Source organism: Physeter macrocephalus, chromosome 11 (genome assembly GCF_002837175.3).
Source record: "Physeter macrocephalus isolate SW-GA chromosome 11, ASM283717v5, whole genome shotgun sequence".
In the NCBI taxonomy this organism is placed as follows: domain Eukaryota; kingdom Metazoa; phylum Chordata; class Mammalia; order Artiodactyla; family Physeteridae; genus Physeter; species Physeter macrocephalus.
Window position 1 is genome coordinate 177,302,341 of NC_041224.1, and position 20,294 is coordinate 177,322,634.

The 20,294-nt window shown below is 61.4% G+C and overlaps 2 protein-coding genes across 5 annotated transcripts in view; one reads left to right on the forward strand and one right to left on the reverse strand.

The window, feature by feature from the left end:
- CCNK (cyclin K) overlaps window positions 1–4,176 on the forward strand; it is a 25,812-nt gene extending 21,636 nt beyond the window's left edge. For all 3 annotated transcript variants that reach the window (XM_024130980.3, XM_028496377.2, XM_024130978.3), the window contains 2 exons: window positions 1,443–1,514; window positions 2,815–4,176. In XM_024130980.3, the coding sequence (XP_023986748.1) occupies window positions 1,443–1,514; window positions 2,815–3,440 (698 nt within the window). In that variant the 3' untranslated portion in view covers window positions 3,441–4,176. The remainder of the gene's footprint in view (window positions 1–1,442; window positions 1,515–2,814) is intronic.
- Window positions 4,177–4,286: 110 nt separating this feature from the next.
- Window positions 4,287–20,294, reverse strand: part of CCDC85C (coiled-coil domain containing 85C) — a 90,551-nt gene continuing 74,543 nt past the window's right edge. Inside the window, exons 3-7 of one of the 2 annotated variants that reach the window (XM_028496378.2) lie at window positions 19,245–19,283; window positions 14,534–14,638; window positions 9,611–9,706; window positions 8,662–8,760; window positions 4,287–7,752 (exon numbers count right to left, since the gene is read on the reverse strand). In XM_028496378.2, coding sequence (XP_028352179.1) covers window positions 7,663–7,752; window positions 8,662–8,760; window positions 9,611–9,706; window positions 14,534–14,638; window positions 19,245–19,283 — 429 coding nt within the window. In that variant the 3' untranslated portion in view covers window positions 4,287–7,662. The remainder of the gene's footprint in view (window positions 7,753–8,661; window positions 8,761–9,610; window positions 9,707–14,533; window positions 14,639–19,244; window positions 19,284–20,294) is intronic. The other variant, XM_028496379.2, reaches the window with a different exon arrangement.

The following is a 20,294-nucleotide window of genomic DNA, read 5'->3' on the forward strand; positions in this document are numbered from 1 at the left end:
GCCCCGGTCTGGGAGGATCCCACATGCCGCGGAGCGGCTGGGCCCGTGAGCCATGGCCGCTGGGCCTGCGCGTCCGGAGCCTGTGCTCCGCAACGGGAGAGGCCACAGCAGAGGGAGGCCCGCATACCACAAAAAAAATAATAAAAATAAAAATAAAAATAAAAAAATAAAATTCTACATTGATTCCACATTAAGACGATAAAATTTTTGATAACACCAGGTTGAATCAAAGACCGTATTAAAATTAATTTCACCTCTTTGTACTTTTCAGTGTGGCTACTAGAAGATGTAAAATTGCCTGTGTGGCTCTCCTTCTATTTCTGTTGGACAGCGCTGACCTAGACGACCTCAGCTCAGCTGTCTGTGGGAGGGGCGGGGGGGGGGGGCGCCTGCGTGAGAGCGCGGGCTGCTCGGTCTCGGGACGGGGCCCAGGAGCCTGCCCCGCGGTCTGGGAGGAGAGGTGGAAGGCAGAGGCATAGGTCTGCAGCTCCTCTGCCTGGAGAGGGTGATTGGGCCTCTGAGGGAGAGAGTAGAGAGAGGGGTGTCCCTGGGCCTTGAGCTCAGCCTGTGTCTGGGGCCCAGGAGGCCAGGAACGCTGAGCAGAGCCAGAACAGGAGCAGAGCAGAGCAGCGTGCGGGCCGGAACAAAGTGAGTTTCAGGAAGAATGAACCAACCCGCACAAGCGAAAAGATAGCCTTCGGTTCTGATTGTGTGCGCACACTCTCTGCCGTCACACACGGAAGATGCTGGATGTGGCGTAGCCTGTCTTGGCGACTTAGGATTGTCATTGAGGTTGCTGGTTACATGCAGCCGCTCAACCCTGAAGGGTGGGCTCTGTCCCCTGCCCCAGGCGGTCCCAACTACCTTGCTTTTCTGTCCGTTCGCCAGCCTCCAGGTCTCTACCGACGCCAATTCAGGTGTGCTGCGTTAACTAGGAGTAAACATTTGTGAGAGAGGAAACAAACTTAAGTGTGCCTAGACGAGAGTTAAAAGGTTCCGGCTTCTCCTGGGAGCACTTGGGGCCTTTCTCGGTGCTCTGTGTGTCAGTGAGGACCCCGACGGGTACCACTTGGTAACTGAGATGCAGTCTGCTGCTCTCTTGTCATTGGAGGGCTCGTCTTGTGGTCAGGAGGAAGTTGGGCAGAGGTGGAAAATGGGCTGGCGGACTGTAAGAAGCGAGAGGGTTTTTACTTTTGGAAGGAGGCGAGAGGCGCGGGGTGGCGGGGAGCTGGAGGGGGGATGTATTTGTTTCATTTGTTTTGTTCTTTTAAAAGGATGGTTTAGCTGGTGCCTTCCTCGGCTTCCCTTAAAGCCTTGGTCATATCTGCCTTTTCCCCCAGAAAATTCCTTAACAGTGCATTTTTCTTTTTCTCCTCTCTCACTCTCTCTGACATACTTATTCTATATGAAGAATAGCTTTTTAATCTACTTTTTCTTTTCAGAACCACCACCACCTAAAATTCCCAAAATTGAGCCCCCTCACCCTCCATTGCCTCCAGCCCATCCACCTCCAGGTAAGTGCTGCCTGCAGGCAGCTGGGAGGGCCAGCTTTTCTCTCTGCCTTTTTGAAGGGCACACTTGGGAAATCCTGGGGAGGATTTATGTAAGAATTTCAGAAATTTAGAGAGATGTTAATGACCTAGGATTTTTCAAAAAATTGTTTTTTACAACCAGATAGCTTGAGGATCTGAATTCTAAGTATATCTGAATATTCTCTGACCTCTCGCATCCAGAAGTGGTGGAGGATAAATGACTTTCGAATCAGTTTTAGGAAAACAGAGCCCTGCCAACTTAGGGACATTGTCGAGATCCGGGCAGATCGCTGTCGACCTTAGACTCCAGGCTCTCGCATCCGCTTCCCACTGGCAGGGTGTCTTCTCAGTACCCTTTGGAGAGTAAGCAGTTGTTCATGGAGTCATGTGGAGAATAAAGAGTGAAAAGGCCTTCACAGGCACACAGTGAACTGGGACGCTTCCTCAGCGTCATTAAAAATGGAGGAGAAAAGTTGTAAAGAACTTTCATTCTTCAGCTGTGGCAACATTTTGGAAGGTGAAGTGTCCAACTAGAGAAGGCAGGAAGGAGTTAGGGTGTGTGTGCCAGAAGGTGGGAGATACTCCAGCGACTTTTGAGCCCCTGAGGGCATCAGCTCTTCCGGTCAGCTGCTGGCCGCCAGGGAGCCGGGGCAGGGAGCGGTGCGCCCACCACACAGGGCACGGGCCGGAATGCCGCTCGCGTGGGGCCGTTGGGATGTCAGAGGCTGGCCCGGCATGTTTTTAATGCCACGTCACTCGTGTGACCACCTCTCAGGCCTCCTGCTAAACGCCAGTGCTGCCCGCAGACGGTGCTGCATCCTGGCCATGGCCCTGGGCTCGCAGCCTCTGGAGGCAAGACAGGCAGAGAGAAGGGGCCCCGTGCACGTTTGTACTAGAAAGCGGGCTGGGGGCCTGGGCGGAAGGGGCTCCGTGCGCCGCCGTGACCGCCCGTGCCTGGTGCGCTGGGGAGCAGGGAGGGCACGCCCAGAGTGGCTGGAGGCGAGGTGCAGGGCCCGCGTGACAGCACATGAGCCGCTGGCCTCGGGACACGGGCGCGGGCCGTGCTTTCTGGCCACAAAGGTGACAGCTGCTTGCCGCTCCTCTGGAAGACGGTCCGCAGTGCTGTGACAGGGCCAGGAACCCCGGGGTGGCCGTGAGCTGTGGTGGGGGGGGCTTCCCTGCCCCGAGGGAGGCGGTGGATCCCCCCCTACACGCGCAGCCCCCGGGGGCACCCTGCCAGGAGCCATCCCAGAGCTGGCAATAGCCTGTCTCCCCTCTGCAGACCGGAAGCCACCCCTCGCAGCCGCCTTGGGCGAGGCTGAGCCACCAGGCCCCGTGGAAGCCGGCGACCTCCCCAAAGTCCAGATCCCCCCTCCGGCCCACCCGGCCCCCGTGCACCAGCCTCCGCCGCTGCCGCACCGGCCCCCGCCCCCGCCGCCCTCCAGCTACATCACCGGCATGTCTACCAGCAGCTCCTACATGTCCGGAGAGGGCTACCAGAGCCTCCAGTCCATGATGAAGACCGAAGGCCCCTCCTATGGGGCTCTGCCCCCCGCCTACGGCCCGCCGGCTCACCTGCCCTATCATCCCCACGTCTACCCCCCGAACCCGCCCCCGCCACCCGTGCCGCCACCGCCAGCCTCCTTCCCGCCGCCTGCCATCCCTCCCCCCGCCCCTGGCTACCCGCCCCCACCGCCCACCTACAACCCCAATTTCCCGCCGCCACCCCCCCGCCTGCCGCCCACCCACGCAGTCCCCCCTCACCCTCCTCCAGGCCTGGGCCTGCCGCCGGCTAGCTACCCGCCTCCAGCTGTGCCCCCTGGAGGGCAGCCGCCTGTGCCCCCACCCATCCCGCCACCTGGCATGCCTCCAGTCGGGGGGCTGGGGCGGGCAGCCTGGATGAGGTAACCTGGCGCCCTTCTTTCTTCCTTTGATTTTTAAAGAAAAGTTTTTCTAATTAACTTGAAAAGTAGTTTAAGTGGATAAGCCGCAGGGTACCTTGTATAATGCTAGACAGTTGCAGTATGGGAAGAAATGGACCGGGCCCCCGAGATGAAATTGGGGTGGTCCTCCACATGTGGGGAGCGGGGACAGCAGCTCTCAGTGGAGCCCAGGCAGCGCCAGTTGTGACCCCGACTGTGCGTTTGGTTTCAACCGGCGTAGTCCACGAGTCCTGCGCTGGGTTTCTTTACACTAGTGAGAATGTTAACCAGCCATATTGGCTCAATAAATAGCTTCAGTAAGGAGTGAATTTCCTTCTAGAAATCAGTGCCTATTTTTCCTGGAAACTCCATTTTAAATATCCGGTTCCATCTGAAGTCACGCTGTTGTCATTGCTGTCATTCCATGATGTTCTCTCCCGTGACACCTGTAGGTCAGTTGAACCACTTTTTTGATTTAGAGATACTTACATCCTTTGCATTTAAGTTATTTTGAAGGGGTTGACTTGCTGGATGGCTCTATTCTTTTTCCTCCAGGAAGAAGGGGAGAAATGTACTTGGAAGTAATGTATGTTTACATCAATTTGCAAATTCCTGTACATAGAGATATATTTTTTAAGTGTGAATGCAACAACATACTGTGAATTCCATCTTGGTTACAAACGAGAGTCCTTCAGTCAGTTACCCAAATAAAATCAGTTCTGAAATGATGCCTTTGTTTGTTACGGGCACGAGGTGGGGCTCCAAGCCTTTAGCAGCCCCTGGGTTTGCAGCCCAGAAGCAGATCTTCTCCTTCTGGACCCTGGGGGCCAAACAGCAGGCAGTGGCCACCGGCCAGACCCAAGCCCCTCCCCAGGCGGGACCCCCCTGGGGCAGCCTCCCACATCTAGCACCTGCATGGGCTTTCTTGGGAGGAAACTGTCAGTGTCCCTCCATAGACAGGTTCCTGGGTTAGACCAGGGTTTGGATTTGAAATGCTTTGCATTTCTGGCCTATGACTAGATAGAGGCCATCCACCCTGAGGGGCCCCATCACCCAAAACAAAATGAGCACTGCATACCCACCACGGAGGCTTGCAAAGAGCCTTTATTTATCTAGCGCAAAGTATACACTATCACAGTCTTCTCTGTTACTCCTTTTACTAAAATAGTTCAAATCAATGTTTTTACCACACTATCAAAAAGTTCTAATTTTTTTTCTCTCCCCAAATCAAAGTGGTTCAACAGAAGGTAGAAACGGGCACAGGAGTCCAGGGCTCCCAGCTCTGCCCAGAGCCGGGGAGGGGGCGGCCCCAGTACTCGGGCGGTCACATCCGACAGAAGGTAGGTAGGGTGCAGCTGCCAGCCTGGGGACGGGGGCCAGGCGGCCCGCCCATTCCCAGAGAGCAGCACAGGTACTTCCCCCACGTTTTGAAAAAGACACACCTCTACCGCTCTGCAGTCACGCATTTCCTTTGTTTCTAAAAAAACAAGTCAGTAGTATGTATTGTTTCCTCTCAAGTTTTCAAGAAAAACAAAAAGAAAGGTCACTTTTTTCTCTTTAAACAACACTGATGTGTGGCTAATAACTTTTGGATAAAAATGTGCTCAGTGGATTCCGATTCCAGGATGGGCTTGGCCACCTGGGACGAGGCTGGGTGACAGCCATCACAGCGGGAAAGGAAGCCACTGAGCACAGGTGTCACACGGGGCTTCGGCCACCAGGATCGGTGTTGATGAAAGGACACCAGGTTCAGCAACACCCCACCACGAGCTCTCAGAGCTGAGGCTCCAGCTGGGAGGGCCGCCGGTGTCAGCCTCCGCACACTCCCTGCTAGGGGCAGAGCGGGACTCACCCCGAGCCGGCGCCCGGGACCCTCCTCCCAGCCGCGGGCTCCCGCTGCCGCTGGGCCCCAGGCCGGCGTGGGGCGCGCAGGGGCGCTGCAGGCTTTTCGACAGCTTAACGTTAAAAGAGATGCCGTCACAGGCAGGGTTCTGTCCTCGAAAGCCGCAGCGCCGACTCCGGGACCCAGGCAGGGGCAGGAAGGAGACGTCGGGCACCGGCTGGTGCTGCCTCCATGGTGGGTGGGAGGCTGATTCTGGAGGGAACGCCTGACCCACTCCTCGGACGCGGCCGCAGCACTAGGGGGCAGGGTCACCTCCCTCCGGCAGGGAAAGGTCCCTTGGAGGCTGTTCGTGCCTGGGTCAGTTTGCAGGAGACCTGCAGTCACCAGGACACCTGACTTATTGCTTATTTTCAGTGGTGGCCAAGCCAGCCTGACCCAGACGTGACACACGGGTTCTCAGATGTGGCTCTCACCCAACAGACCCAGACCCCCTCGAGCTGCTCCGTAGTTCTTTGGGCTCCAAGGCCCGGGAGGGGGCCTCTGCCCTCCAGCTGACTGCCCACCCGGGCAGGAGTCAACCCAGAACATGACCAAGGATGTTCACCCAGCTCCAAGTGCACACCCCTAGTGACAGGGAACTCACCACGTGACCTAAGGACCAGCTCCTTCCAGAGAGCCCATAGCTTCCTGTAACACCCAGGGCAAGAGGACCGTGCCCGACGCCGTCCCCGGCACCCGTTCAGCACCCCTCGGGCACAGTGAGGGCCGCGGGCCTTTCCCGAGTGTCGACCCAAGGGTGCCAGTGGCAGACAGGCGGGGACGGCTCAGAGTCCCCGCTGGGGAGAGGGACGGGGCAGCCTCGTCCGTCCCCTCACCTGGTCCCCGCCCCTCGCGTGAGCCTCGGGACGAGGCCTGCCTGCCCGATGCCAAGCCAGCCTCTCGGGCTCTTCGCTCGCCCGCGCACAGAGCTCTAATGACCGCTGGAGTCCAGCGATAGGGGAGGAACTGCAGACGGCGGGTGGACGGGGGGCTGGTTACAACAGCGGCCTGTCGCCGCCCTCCAGGCTCTGGGATCTCGTTTGTGATACGCCACTGATCACTTACCCCCTCGGGGCCTCAATGCCCTCGCACACAAACTTTAAAATTTACATGTCTCGCTTTACAGTTTATACACGATCCTTTTACACTGAAGGGTCTTATTTGATCCCCAGAGCCCTGCAAGGAGGGCCTTAGGCTGCCCACTCTGCAGGGGAGGACGCCGAGGCTCAGGAAGGGACGTGACCGTCCACCGAGAGGAGGCAGCAAGGCAGCGGAACTCAGCTGGGGCCTCCGCCTCTCCCAGCCCACCCACCAGCCGCTTCTCCAGCAGGAGGACCCCGTTGGCTCGCTTGCTGTGAGTGAGGACACAGCCTGACTAGAGCTGATGGCCTCGAACCTCTGAGCCCTCCTTTCCCAACCAGGGGCCCAGAGAGGCTGAGTGACTTGCTGAGGGTCACACAGGAAAATGAAAACCAGAGCCAAGCAGGGCTCCTCCCAAGGAGGGCAGAACTCCTTCACCTGCGGCCACGCGACTCCGTCCACAGTGATCCAAGAGGGGGCCAAGCTCCGGGGGCAACCGTTCCTGAGCAGAGGCCCGGCCACGGCCCAGTGCCACCCATGCAGAGAGAGAGGCCCAGCCCAGAGAGTCCACGCAGCCCATGACGCGAAGCACAGAAATGGAGGGCCCTGGTCAGGAGGGACCCAAAAGGACAGGGCACGGCCTAGGACAGGGTGAGGGGACACTGCAGAGTGTGTGGCCAGGGGTAGGGGCGTGAACTCTAAAAACAAGCAGAGCCGGCAGCGGGGAGGCTGGGCCCTGGGGCCAGAGGAAGGGCCGCGGGCGAGTTTCCTCGTCCACGACTCTGGGGACCCAGTGCTTATGGAGCCAGTGTCCAGGCCACAGCAGGCGGGTCAGAAGTGGTGCCCCGTGCATCAGTCCAGCTGCCCGCGGCCTCTGTCCAGCACAGGTGGCAGCCGGGGATGCAGGGCTTGAGGAGGTGCCCCTCCACCCAGGCTGGGCACAGCCTGGCACGGTTCCTGGGCCGGGCATTTCTGAACAGCCTCAGCCTCTCGCCAGTGGAGCCCAGAGCCCGGGCCCCAGAGCAGGAACGAGGCTGTCCAGGCGCTCTGCTGCGGGGAATAGGCTTCCCGGTTTGCTGGTGTGTGAGAGGTGGGAAGTGGAGTCGCGTCCCCGGCAGCCAGGCCACAGCGGGCAGCGTCCTATGTACAATTCACCACAGAAAAAGAAGACGGTGGCTCGGCGCGAGGGCCTGCCCACGTCTGGGGACCCCAGGCAGGGCCAGTCCACGTCCATGGAGGAACGGCCCTACAAAGGCCCTTTGAACTGGTTTCCAGACAGGTGCTGCCGGATGGAGGGCTTGGAGCTGGCGGCATCTCCCAGTTTTCTCCAGACCACCTGTGGGGAGGGGCGAGCTGTGAGTGGAGGGCCCATCCCAAGCCTGCCCAGGGGCCTGTGCGCAGACCGCCCCATCGCTCTTCAGAATCACCTGCGTCCCGAGAGCCATGGGGCCAGGAGGGGACACGGAGGCCCAGAGACCCTCAGAGTGCGTCTTTGCACGTCCACCCTTTGCAACCACACCTCCCACCCCGAGCAGGTCACATCTGGGGGCAGACTTGGCCTCGCGGCTGTCCAGTGGGGCCTACAGACCCAGGAGGCGGCAGAGGAGGGGGATTCGGGACACCCCGCCCCAAGCGAGGCCCAGGTGCAGCCCCGTGATCCGCCTTCCCTGCTGGCTCCCTCACGAGTCCAAGGAGACCATGCGTACTTGCCAGGCGGGCCGCGGGGTGACGCTCTGCCTCCCCAAAGACCCAGAGAAGCCCAGCTTCCAAAAGCCAAGGCAGCTAGCTCCAAGGTGGAGCGTCCCGCAGAATGGAGCGTTCCACCTGCACCCCCGTGAGCAGCACCTGTGCGCTGGCAGCCAGCAGGGGCACCAGCATGCTGGGAGCCAGACAGACATCAGGGGCCAGGGGCCAGGGGCCAAGGGTCAGGATAAATGGGGCGAGCAAGACCAGAGATCAGGGACCCTGTTCTTGGGCAGGGAAGGGGGGAAGGAAAGAAGGAGGGGAAAGGAGAGAGAGAGGGAGGGGAGGAAAAGGAAAGGGGGAGGGGAGGGGAGGGGAGGGGGAGGGGGAGCGGGGAGGGGAGGGGGGAGGAAGTCAAGGGGACAAAGAGAGGCCAGGGCTCCCGAAGCCCCAGCACCTGCTCCCAGCCCCTGCAGGTCACCCCCGGCCCCTCCTGCGGGGAGTAATGGCCGCACAGGGACCGCCCCCCAGGTCACCCCCGGCCGGGCCCCAGGAGGCTCACGTTGCACATCTCTCGGACGATGGCCTTCTCCTTCTCACTCAGGTCCTCCTCACAGCTGTCCTGGAGCTGCCGGTCCAGGTTCTCATGGACCTCTAGGACCTGCAGGGGACAGGTCCCAGGGTCAGGGGCAGAAGCCACCGGGCAGGCCTCAGGCAGGTCGCCCTGAGCCCCGGCTGCAAACGGGAGCCGTGGGGTCCCGGGACGGAGGGGTGGTGTGCAGGGAACAGGGGCGTGGAGAGGCCTAAGGGCCCGGTCGTCCTTCTCCGCTTCGCGTCCTCTCCCCGCAGTACAGTGACACCGAGGACGCCGCACGAGGGAAGCAGCGCCCCGTGCCAGCACCGGGGGCAGAGCCGAAGACAGGTCACGCGGGAGCAGGGAGGACAGGTGGGGTGGGGGCCCCTGTCACACGGGGGGACTCACTCCGACCCCGGGCCCCCACCTGGGCCTCAGGGCGGCCCGGCTCACGCACGTCAGGGGTGTGTCCCGGTCACTGCCGCACAGGCGCGAGTGTGCCATGTCTGTGCAGCCGTGCCGGGCCTCACACCCGGGGCACCGCGCGCTGCGTCCGCAGCACGCATGCACGTGAAGGGACGGGGATGCCGTGGTGGGAGATGCACCCCAGGGCGCACCCGGAGGCCCTGAGCAGGGCGCAGGAGGAGAGGGGCCTGGGAGACCTGAGCCTCGCCCCCCAGCCCCCAGCCCCGACCCTGGGGAGTGCCAGCCCTCCCCCTACCGCCCCCGGGCCTCAGCTTCCCTGGCCGCTAACCAACACCTCCGAATCCCCCACCACGGTGCTCCAGGCAGCCACGGCCACCCAGAGACCAAAGGCCCTGCCCTGCCCTGCCGCTCAGAGAGGGCAAACGGGGGGTCCAAGGTCACAGGCTCCTGAAGTGCAGCAGGGATCTGGGGGCCCCCGAGGAAGCGGGAGCCCGCAGGGCCTGGGCCTCACCTTCATCGCGTGTACGACAGCCTCCGGCTTCTGTCCCGAAGAGCTGTAGCCGCCTGAGGGGGGCGGGGACAGCTCGGGAACCGTGCAGGCCGGGCCCTGTGGGAAGGAAGTGCGTCTCAGCTCGCCCTGGCTGGCTCCCAGGTGGCAGCCACAGGTGTGCCAGCAGCTGGGAGAGGGCACTGCGTCTGCAGGGCCAGGGCCCAGGCGGGAGGAAACAGGGCCGGAGGTGACGGGGGAGAGGAGGCTGGGGTGAGGCAGGGGGGCAGCATCGGGACGCCCCACACGCATCCCGCAGGCTCCTCTAAACAGCCCACAGGGAAGGTCTGCGGTCTGTTTTGCCCGTCACCTGGGAAGATGCGAAGGACCTGGGCTCCAACCCCAGGCGGCCTGCCTCCTGAGGCCCCCGCTCCCTCCGCGGCCTCCGCCCCCCAGGGCATTCCTGGGCCTTCCAGCCCTGACCCTCCCAGTTCTGTCCGGCCACCCAGGAACAGTGCCACCTCATTCTGCCAACACCCTAATTGGCAACCATGTGCCCACCACCCACATCAGCCTGGGGGGCCGGGAGACACGCCGGGAGAGGAGGGGATCCACTCCCTGGGCCTCTGCCCGCCCGCCCGCGTCCGAAGCCGAGTGTCTGTCTGCCCGGCTTCTGCTCCCCGGCTGGCCGGCTCCTTCTGGCCAGGTGTCCACGGGGCAGACGGCAGGGCTTTTGGCTGGGGCTGCAGCGGGAACCCCGGCCCCAGAGCAAGGTCAAGAAGGGATCAGGGCCGCACAGAAGGAGCCCACACACAAGGAGACCGATGGAACCTCGGGGGGCCGCAGGAGCCGGGAGGTCAGAAGACACTGGGAGGGGACCTGAGGGGAACCGGCAGATGCTGGAAGGCAGAGATTAAACACCAAGAACACCCCAGGGAGTGCATGATGGGGAGGAGACCCCGGCGTCCTCGGGCATCCTTCCTGTCTCTGAGTCTTGGTTTCCTTCTCCATCGGTGGCCCCCGATGACCCCTCCAGAGACCAGGCCAACTCAGTGAGCTCGGCTGATGAGGCCATCGCCCTGGGACCCTGCCCAGCCAGGCCACGCGGTGCGGGGACCCTCGGGGCCTGGAATCTTCCACCACCAGCAGCCACCCTCTGCCTTTTGCCCACCTGCCCGCGTGGCCCGGACCTGCTCCCGGGGCCTCGCAGGCTCGCCCTGCTCTTGGCTCCAAGCAGAGGCCAGACCCCACAGCCTTGATGTCCGGGAGAGCTGGGCTTGGGCAGGGTTCTCCAGGCAGGCCCGACCCACTCTGCACCTCGGTTTCCTTGTCTGGACGACAGCTGGGGTCCCTGTGTCCCAGGGTGTATGGAGAGCCCTGGGATGCTGTTTCCCTAACTCTGGCCCAGGCTGCCCGGTCTCTGGTTCCCGGCCGGGTGCGTCATGCGGGGGAACCAAAGCGGCTTCTGGGAGACAGGTGGGGGGCGGGTCACACACACATAGGTGCGCACCCTGAGGCAGAAGGCTGCTCTCCCCGCCAAAGGCCAGCAGGGGGCGACCGCGCACAAGTACAGCCCAGGAAGGCGCCCGGCCCTGGGCTCCTCTGGCCTCAGGTCCTGTCTGCGCCTGGGGCTCCCTGACCGCCCGCACTGTAAGAGGGGCCGATTCTGAAGCAAAGGCCAGGAGTGGCCGGGATAGGCCGTGCAATCCAACCCTTTCCTGGGCCACCCCACCGAGCGGACGGCAGGTGCTAATGAAGAGTGTAGCCGCGGCATCCTGCGACTGAAGCCACCACCGGACAGCGGTCAGGACTGCTGCAACCTTTAGAGCATTTCCCAAACCCAGCTCACCCCTGCAGGCCTGCCGTGGCGGGAGGACCACAGCCTGGAAAGCCCGGTGATGCCTCCCCGCCCCGGCCTTCCTAAGAGCCCACTCGGAGCAGAGCAGCCCACGGAGTGCCGATGGCAACCCTCTGCGCAGACGCTTTCTATGCTCCCACTTTACAGATGAGGAAGGGGAGGCTGCACGACTTGCCAAGGCCACAGAGCTAGTAAACCAGGGGGCCGAGCCTCCACCCCGGGTCTGTGGAACTCCAGCACTGGAGCCAAAAGCGGGGAGATGCGTGTACACCCAAGAGCACTGAACACAGGCGTCAACACAAGTGCCTGTGCAGGGGTGTTCAGAGAAGCACAAGTCACAATAGGCAAAAAATGGAAACAAACCAATGCATAGCAACTGATGAACGAAACACAGAATGTGGGGGACCCACACAGTTTTTGGACATACAATTTTGTCCAAATTTATGTGGACAATAAAATTTGACAATAAAAAGCAATGAAGGTCTGCCACATGCTACAATGTGGATGTATCCCAGAAACGCGGTGCTAAGTGAAAGCAGCCAGTCACAAAGAATGGCATATTTTATGATTCCGGTTTGTAAGAAATATCCAGAGAAGGCAAACGTGGAGAGGCAGCAAGTAGATTAGTGGCTGCCAAGGGGCTGGGGGCGGGGGGCTGCGGGGAGGGATTGCTAAGGAGCACGGGCTTTCTTTCCAGGGTGATGAAAATGTCCTGCTGTGATGACTGCACTAATCCGTGAAGATTCTAAAATCCACTGAAATGGACACTTAAACATAGTCAACTGACCAAAAAAAAAGTAGGGAAACCAGTTTCCCCGAGGGACCTGTCAAAAGCCTCCTCCTCTCAGACGCTGATGGGTACAAGCTCCGTGGCTCGCTCCAGTGCAGGCAGTGGGTGGGAGAAGTGGGTAGGGATGGGGTCGGGGAGGGTGGGGACATCCAGCTGGGCAGGGAGGAGGTGTCCCCACCCCACAGGGTCACCTGCTTCACCCGGGGATTCCCTGACACGTGGACATGCAGGTCGCCTTACAGAAGATGTGCCCACAGCTAGCTGTGGAAGAGACCAGGCCCCCGGCAGCATCAGAGCACAGGGGGTCCCCCCCACACAAACCTCCCTCCTCTCCCCGTGGACCCACGGGCCCGCCAGGGCCCAGCAAGGGCTCAGCGCCCTATAAACACCCCAAGAGGCCTGGCCTCTGAGCTTCCACCTCAGCTCCGGCCCCTCTACTGCCTCCTCAGCAGCCCTTGTGGCTGCCCCTCCCACAAGACACCATCACCCTCTCCGTCTGCCCCGGGAGCCTGCCCGCAGCCTCGTGCTGCATGCTGGCCCCCGGCCTCCAAGCCCAGCTTGGCCTGGTGCTGGCACGCACTAGCCACGCGACCCTGGCAAACCGTCCCATCCCACCCCACCCCACCCCACCCCGGTGGGCCTCAGCTTCCTTCCCTCCAAAGGGGGTGACAACCCATGGCATGCAGGCAGCCTAAAGAAGGCCCAGGGAGCCCCTCCTAAGGCCTCCTCCAGGAAGCCTTCCGGAAGACTCATGCCCTCCGCTAGCACTGAGCAGCACTGTCCAGGCCTCAGGGGCTCAGCCTGGGGGAGTGAGCTCCCTCTGCTCCCGTCGGCACGTCCTGGGAGCCAGCCAGGCCCGCACAGCACTTTACAGTTTGCAGCTCCCCAAGAAGGCTTCAGTGCCCAGTACCGTTAGCTGGTAGGATTCCCACAGTCGATGAGAATGGACAGAGGGCAGAGGGTATGAAGGGCTGGGGGAGCCACTCCTGTGGGGGCAAAAATGCTGGGCTTTTCAGAGCCCTTCATCATGGAGCCTCATTCAGCCACGGGGCTCCTGGATAAATATTTGGATGGTCTGTCGTCAGCAGGCTTTGCTGCCGGCACAGCGTCAGCGGCTACATTCCTGGAGAAGGCGCGAGGGCCTCAGAAGAGAAACAGCAGAGCTCTCGGCCAGCAGCCAGCGGCAGCATCAGCCCGCTCCTGCCAGCGCAGAGGCCCAGGGAGGAAGCCTGGGGCTGCCCTTGCTGGCCGGGATGGAAGGGAGACGGCCGGGCTGGGACCCCGGGGGAGAGTCCAGGCCCACCTTGCAGTGGCCTCAGGCCAGCTCGGTTTCTCATCTGTTCCGTGGGGACTTCTCATCAAGTCCCTGCCTTGTTGCAGGGCTTGTGTGTGTGGAGAGCGCCCAACGCGGCCCTGCATGTAGCAGATACTCAATAAACGTCTACAGAGCTCACGCGAACGCGTGCTTCTTGGGAGGCGGTCTTTGCACGTTCACAGATTTGTGCAGCCACATCCAACAGAACATTTCATCACCTCCTCCCGCCTCCTGCCAGCCCCTGGCAGCCACAAATGTACCTTCTGCTTCTGTAGATGTGTGTATTCTGAATACAAGGATACACCCCTCGGTCACAGAGGGATAACGGGCACATTCACCTGCAGGCAGCAGTCCTGAGCCGGGCACGCACATCCCAGGGAGCTGGCCGCACGCTGCCCTCCCTGTCCCACCCAGGGCAGCTCAGGGCCCAGGCGAGAAGCCAGGATCACCTTGGAGGCGCCCTGGTGACAACGGAAGCCCAGAGTCATGAACTTGAGCTCCTCCCCCACCTCCGTTATAAAGTCTGGGGTAGTCGCCCTCACGTACACACAGGGCAGCCACTCCCTGCTGCGTCCGAGGAGTGACACAGGCGGAGGACTTGCACAGAGAGACGGCGGCTGGGCCTCGTGGCCTCTGCCCCAGGCGGCGCCGCCGCCGGCAACGGTATCCCAAGTTGGGCCTCCACCTCTCGCCACCACGCCGGGCCCTTACAAGGTTCTAAGGGTCGAGGGTGGAGGGTCAAGGGTCGGGAGCCCAGGCGCCGTCCTGGGAGGGCGGACGAATGAGGAGGGCCACTCTGGACGTGAGCCCAAGCCTTGCCCTGGAAGCAGCTGGGGCAGAAGCTGAGGGTCCCCGTCCCAGCTCAGCCGTGGGCCGTCCTCGTGCCCTGGGCAGGTCGCCAGCCGGTCCGAGCCTCACGCCTCCACTTCCGGAGGTGGGCGGTCCCCATGGGGACAGTGGGGCTCTTGGGGGCGGGACACTTACATTCTGCAGGGCATCCTGGTAGGAGGGCGGCAGGCTGGAGAGCTGGGACTCCGAGTGGTACGGAGAGAAGCCTTTCCGCAGTGTCCGGAACTCTCCGGAGCCTGCCTGTGCGTGAGAGAGACGGGGAGAGGGGTTAGACGTGAGGGCCGAGGGGCTGGGCTGAGGGGCCGAGGATGCTCCGTCAGGTCCTGGGACCGCCGGACGAGACACCCTGCCCGGTCCAGGCGGGGCTCCTCCGTGGGTTCCCTCCGCCCTGCTCCCCACGCCTGCCTGGAGGCCCGGCCTGCGCACCCTCCCTCCGCCCCCCCCATTGTATCTGTCCTTACTGCCACTGTCATCAGTAGCCGTTGACATCCATCTCCCCGTTCAAGTGTCAGAGGCACGAGGCCAGGGGCTTGTTTCGCTCCCTGCTGTGTATTTTATAGATGTCTGTTGAATGGCTGAATAAACAGGTGCGTGAATGTGGGCGTGGCTCGCCCCGCCCCGCCCCCCTCGTTCCTCTGCTCCAGCGTCCCGCACTCGGGTCCCCGAATGGCCTGGGGCGCACGTCCTCGGGGAAGTCCTCCCGCCTCCACGGGGCTGCGGCTGCCCAAGGGGTGAGCCTGCACGGCGCTCTGACACGCTGCCCGTGGGCCTCCGCCGTCAGAAAGCAGCTCGTGAGTGAGCCCCGGGCCGCACCCTCTGTATCCACAGGCACCAGCGCAGCCGGGCTCATGACTGATGAATGCCCAGGGCACGCTTAGAAGGAGCGGGGAAGCAGGAGTGAATGAATGAATGAATGAGTGAGTGAATGAACAAGCACATATTTGGCCTTCGGTGGTTCCCCTCGGGGCAAAGCAGAGCTCCCCAGAAGCCGGGGCTGGACCCAGAGAGGACCCAGGCGTCACGCTCAATCCAGCGGAGGTCCCCCGGTCCCGCTGAGCAGAAACCTTGGCCTCCGGACCCTCTGCATCACTACAACCCTGGGGTGGCACTTCTGACGCCAACACGCCCTTCTACTTCAAAGGAACTGCCGAACACTTCTGGGCAGATAACATGCAGCGGAACACCCCATAAATCAGCAGGCCACTGAGCTGCGCAAACAAACCCTTGGAAGGGAAGAGGCCAGGGCGGGGGGGAGCGAGACGGGGCAGCAGCCACTCCTGGGGGCCCCTCCTCCTGCTCCTCAGCACTCCCCTGCTCTGCCCGAGGCCCCTGCACACACCCAGCTTCCCCCCTGCCGGCCGCTGGACCCAGGCCCCCATTTCTCACGGGACCTCCAGCCTCATCAACTCCCTGGGTTCTGCTTTCCCGCCCCCATCAGACCCAGGTCAGACCCCCCAGGTCTCAAGGGCTTGGGCACACACAGCAGTGCCCTGTAAGTATCTGTAGGACAGGAGTGGAGGCGGCCCGGGGGAACAGGAGAAAGGCAGTCACTCCCCTCATCACCCCACTCCCATCCCATCCCCACGCCAGGCTCCCACCTGCCGAGGAGAGCAGAGACCAGCCGCCTAGCTAAGAACTGTTCCCGTGGCCTAGGGAGGACGGGAGTGTGGCCAAGGTCACCAAGGGACACAGAGGGGAGAGAAGTGGGGTCCCCTGAGTTGCAGCAGGGTCTTACCGGGGGACCTCAGTCACAGTCCTCTATCTTAAAATGGGACTGTCACGCACCGACCAAGGCCTGTTTGGGTTAACCTGAGGCGTCAGAGCCCAAGGCAGGCTGACCCTCCCTGGCCCAGCCAGGGGTCTATCTGAGCCGAGCCTCCGCCACAGGGCACCAACAGGAAAGAGACGCCGCCCCTCGCCCAGCACTCATTCACCCTCCCATGGGGATCCCCCGTTCAGGGCACCCCTGCCTCCCTGGGGGTCTCACCCCCAGCTCCATTTATAGGCAAAAATCCCCAAACCAATGATTTTCCTGGCCAGATCTCTGTGACAGTTACAAAATCTTCTCCAGTGGAAAGCGCGTTCTCAACGCAACACGCAGGGACCAGGTGTAAGGCCCGGCTGGCCCAACACACACACAGACCACACACACACACAGACACACACACACACACACACACACACAGAAAGACACAGACACACACACAGACACACACAGAGACACACACAGACACACAGAGACACACACAGAGACACACAGACACACACACACACAGACACACACACACACACAGACACACACACACACACATACAGAAAGACACAGACACATGGCAACACAAAATTGTTTTCTCTAATGGTTTATTTTCAATGGAGCTTATTCTTAGTATGTTCAAAATAAGCAAGTTCATCTCTTTAAGCCAATATTTAATTTGGATCATTATGTCAATAAGATCTGGATGAATAAAGGTATGCAAAGTACAAGACTGTAAATTAATGGGAAAAAATCCTCTTCCATTTAAAAATAACACACACACAATCATACGAACACACACGTACACACCCCCACATACACACATACAGACACACACAGACACACACAGACACAAAGACACAGAGACACACACAGACACACACACACAGACACACACACACACAGACACACACACACAGACACACACACACATAGATACACACACACACACACACACAGACACACACACACACACACACACACAGGCATGGATTTGACCACAGGGCCAGGCATTGGAGCCACTGCTCTCTCCCGTCGGCCCCTGGGACCAGCACAGCGGGTGCTGCCCCGTCCTTACCCGCACCCGTCTAGTTTCTGCTCTGCGCTGAGTCTCCCCTCCTCCACAGCTTCTATGATCCCGGACCAAACGGGTTCAGAAGCAGCCCACGTGCTGCTACTGAAAACACAGGTTTGTGTGACTCCTCCCTCCCCGCAGATAATTCCCTGGGGAGGAGGTGTGTGTGCAAGAGGGTGGGGAGTTTTTCATTAGCAGCATGCAGTTCCCACCCCTGCCTTCGGTGACATCCATAACTACTGGCGAGCCCACAGCACTTTATGAGCGAGCCACAAAGCTGGCGGGGAGAATGCTGGGGCAACGTAGCTAATGACGCATCGAAATGAAGAAACATGATTGCACTTAAACCCAAATTTGCCTCCTGGTGCCCTGGAAGATGAAATCCCTAGGGTTTCACCACTGAGGTGGAGCGAAGCTGAAGTGGCCTTCTGGGGCGGCGGGGCGGGCAGGACACGGGGCGCACCACTGCTCCCCAGGAGAGGACTGCCCTGCCCCCCAGGCCCCCTAACGGGGTCCCTCGGGACACAGGGAAGCAGATCTGACACACAGAGCAGGAGCTGGAACAGGGTTGCCCGGATCCTTAAAAGGGAAGGAAACGATCCAGCGCTGCAGCTACAGCAACGGCCGCTTCCACCCCACCCTGTCCCCCATGAAAAAGCAGCACAAGAGTTCCGGACCAGGAGGGAGAGACCCAGGAGGCTGCAGAGCCTCCCATCCCACTGTTAAGGGCACCCGGGGCCTCTGTCCAGGGCCGTCACTGCAACGCTATCCAGCTCAGAGCGGGTCGCGGCGGGTGGTGTGAACTCAGGCGACCCCCGCCTCTCCGGGCCTCTGTGGGGCTGCAAGGAGGCTCCCAGCAGCAGAAGCACCCAGTCATCGCCTGCCCAGGGACTCCTGCTTGCAAAGCCGGGGGCTCCCTTGAGGCCACCTGCAGATCCTGGGGAGCACTGTCAAAGGAGGTGCTGAACAGAAACGGGCCAAGGGCAGAACTCGGAGAAAACAAGGCCGGGCGCCCACCTCCCCGCCCCTCCACTCAGGGCTCCTCACTGGGGGGCCGCTTTCTGGGCTCGCTCAGAGGCAGCTACTCGCCCTGCCTTCCTGGTCCCAAAGGGCTCTCAGCCCCCCGGGTGGGCCGTAGGCTACCACAGGACATGGTCCTCCTGTGTGCACCCAGGCAGGGAGGCAGTGCCTGACAGGTGAAGCGAGGCCTGCCACTGCAGAGATGGAAGGTGACCACAGACACGGGGGCGCCCGGGCGTCCCCATCTGGCAATCTGCCCGCAGGTGACCGCTCAGATGCCCAGACCCAGGGCCCAGGGGCCAATGTGTCTGCAGTGACCAGGGGCAGAACCCCATCAGTGGGAGCCATCCCTCAGCCTGCCTGCCCTCGTGGTACAGGGAGGTGTCGGTGTCTCCATCATGGGGACAGGGCTCCGATCCCAAGTGACACCAGCCCCGCTTTCCGAAACCCTAACACAGGGCAGTAACGCCTACCTCCCAGGGGTGGCAAGGCTGTAGCGCTCGGAGAGGGTGGGAGCCCAGCACTGGGCGCTGGTGGGTTCCTCTTACCTCCAGGCATCCCTGGAGACCTCGCCCGAGGACCTGGGCCAGCTGGGAGCCAGCACTAACTCCTGCGGCCTCGGCAAGCCCTCACCCTACTGGGCACTGCAGGCTCTCCTGCAAAGTGGGGATCTCGACCTGCCCCCTGACCTCACAAGCCGGGCAGACCCAGTGGGAGGTGGGTAAGGAGGGGCCTGGGTGGAGCATCAGAGACGCCACTGTCTCGTAACTGTTTTGCTGTTATTTTGTAAAGCTGGGCAGCAACGCCAGCTCAGAGAGAGGGCGGATCCCACGATGAATCTAAAGGCAGGACCAGGGCACCCTGGGTGGTAGTCAGCTCCCAGGAAGAGACGGGAGGGCGCTGCGGGGGGCACCCAGAGCAGACAGGGCATCACACAGCACTCCAAGCAGCCCCCACCCCACACAGCACTGCAAACAAGCCCTGCCGGGCAGCTCTACCTGAAGCCAGCTTCTCGGGCGGCCATAGGGGCGGGGCAGCTGGAAGGGAAGAGAGCAAGTGTCACCCAGCAATGCCAACCACGACCCTCCCCTCTGCCCTCCCTCCCCTGGACACCCATTAGCCCAAAGCCGCCAGGACGTCGGCTGGGCTGGAGTAGGGAGGCCAAGGGCCGAGGTCGGGGTCCCCAAGGCGCCTCACAGGAGCCCCGTGTTCTCAGAAACTCCAGATTGCACAAGGACTGACAGCACGCCTGCCACACGCCAGGCGCTGGGGCCCCAACCCCTTCACAGCCCTCCCCGAGGCTCACACCGGAACACAGCTGCCCTTCTGAGAGGCACCCCGAGATCCCAGCCAGCTGGGCGAGGCCAGATATCTGCCTGTCCTCAGGGCGAAGGTTGCCTGCAAGGTCTCTCATGAGAACACACGGGTCCTACCAACCAGATTTACCTGCTTTTTTCCCCCTTTAATTTTACGAGAACTCATTAGCTGGCCGTGAATCAAAGGGGCTGCGGCGTGGCCGGGGATCCAGTGGGTTCTCCCAGTTAGTGCTCAGACGAGGCAGCGTGGCGTCCACGTGTGGTTAACGCGTGGCTCTCATTTCTCACCCGCAGCTGGCACTGCCCCTACTCCCACGCAACTTCAGGTCCTAAACCATTTTTCAAACTCGGATGTGTGTACCGCCCAGAACCACGTGGCCTGTAACTGATGGGTACCGTGCTGACCAGGTCTCAACCGCAATGACCGTCATCCCCTCACGGGTCCCCTGGCAGGACCATTACTTGCTCCGATGAGGTGAGTGAGGGGCAGGCCATGTGACCTCCGTGGAGGCAGGTGGGGGACTCTGGAGGGTACGGGGGTTGCAAAATCCAAATCCCGTCGCAACTGAGTGGATCTGAGCAACTCGCCAACTTCCAGGTCTCTGTTTGCCTGCATGTCAGTTGGGGTCCAGAAGGACACTCAGCTGCTGGATGGCCCACAGGCGAGGTCACAGCGGCTGACCCGTGACCCTTATCGCCAGCCAGCCCCGGCCCTCAGTGCTTTCCGTGATT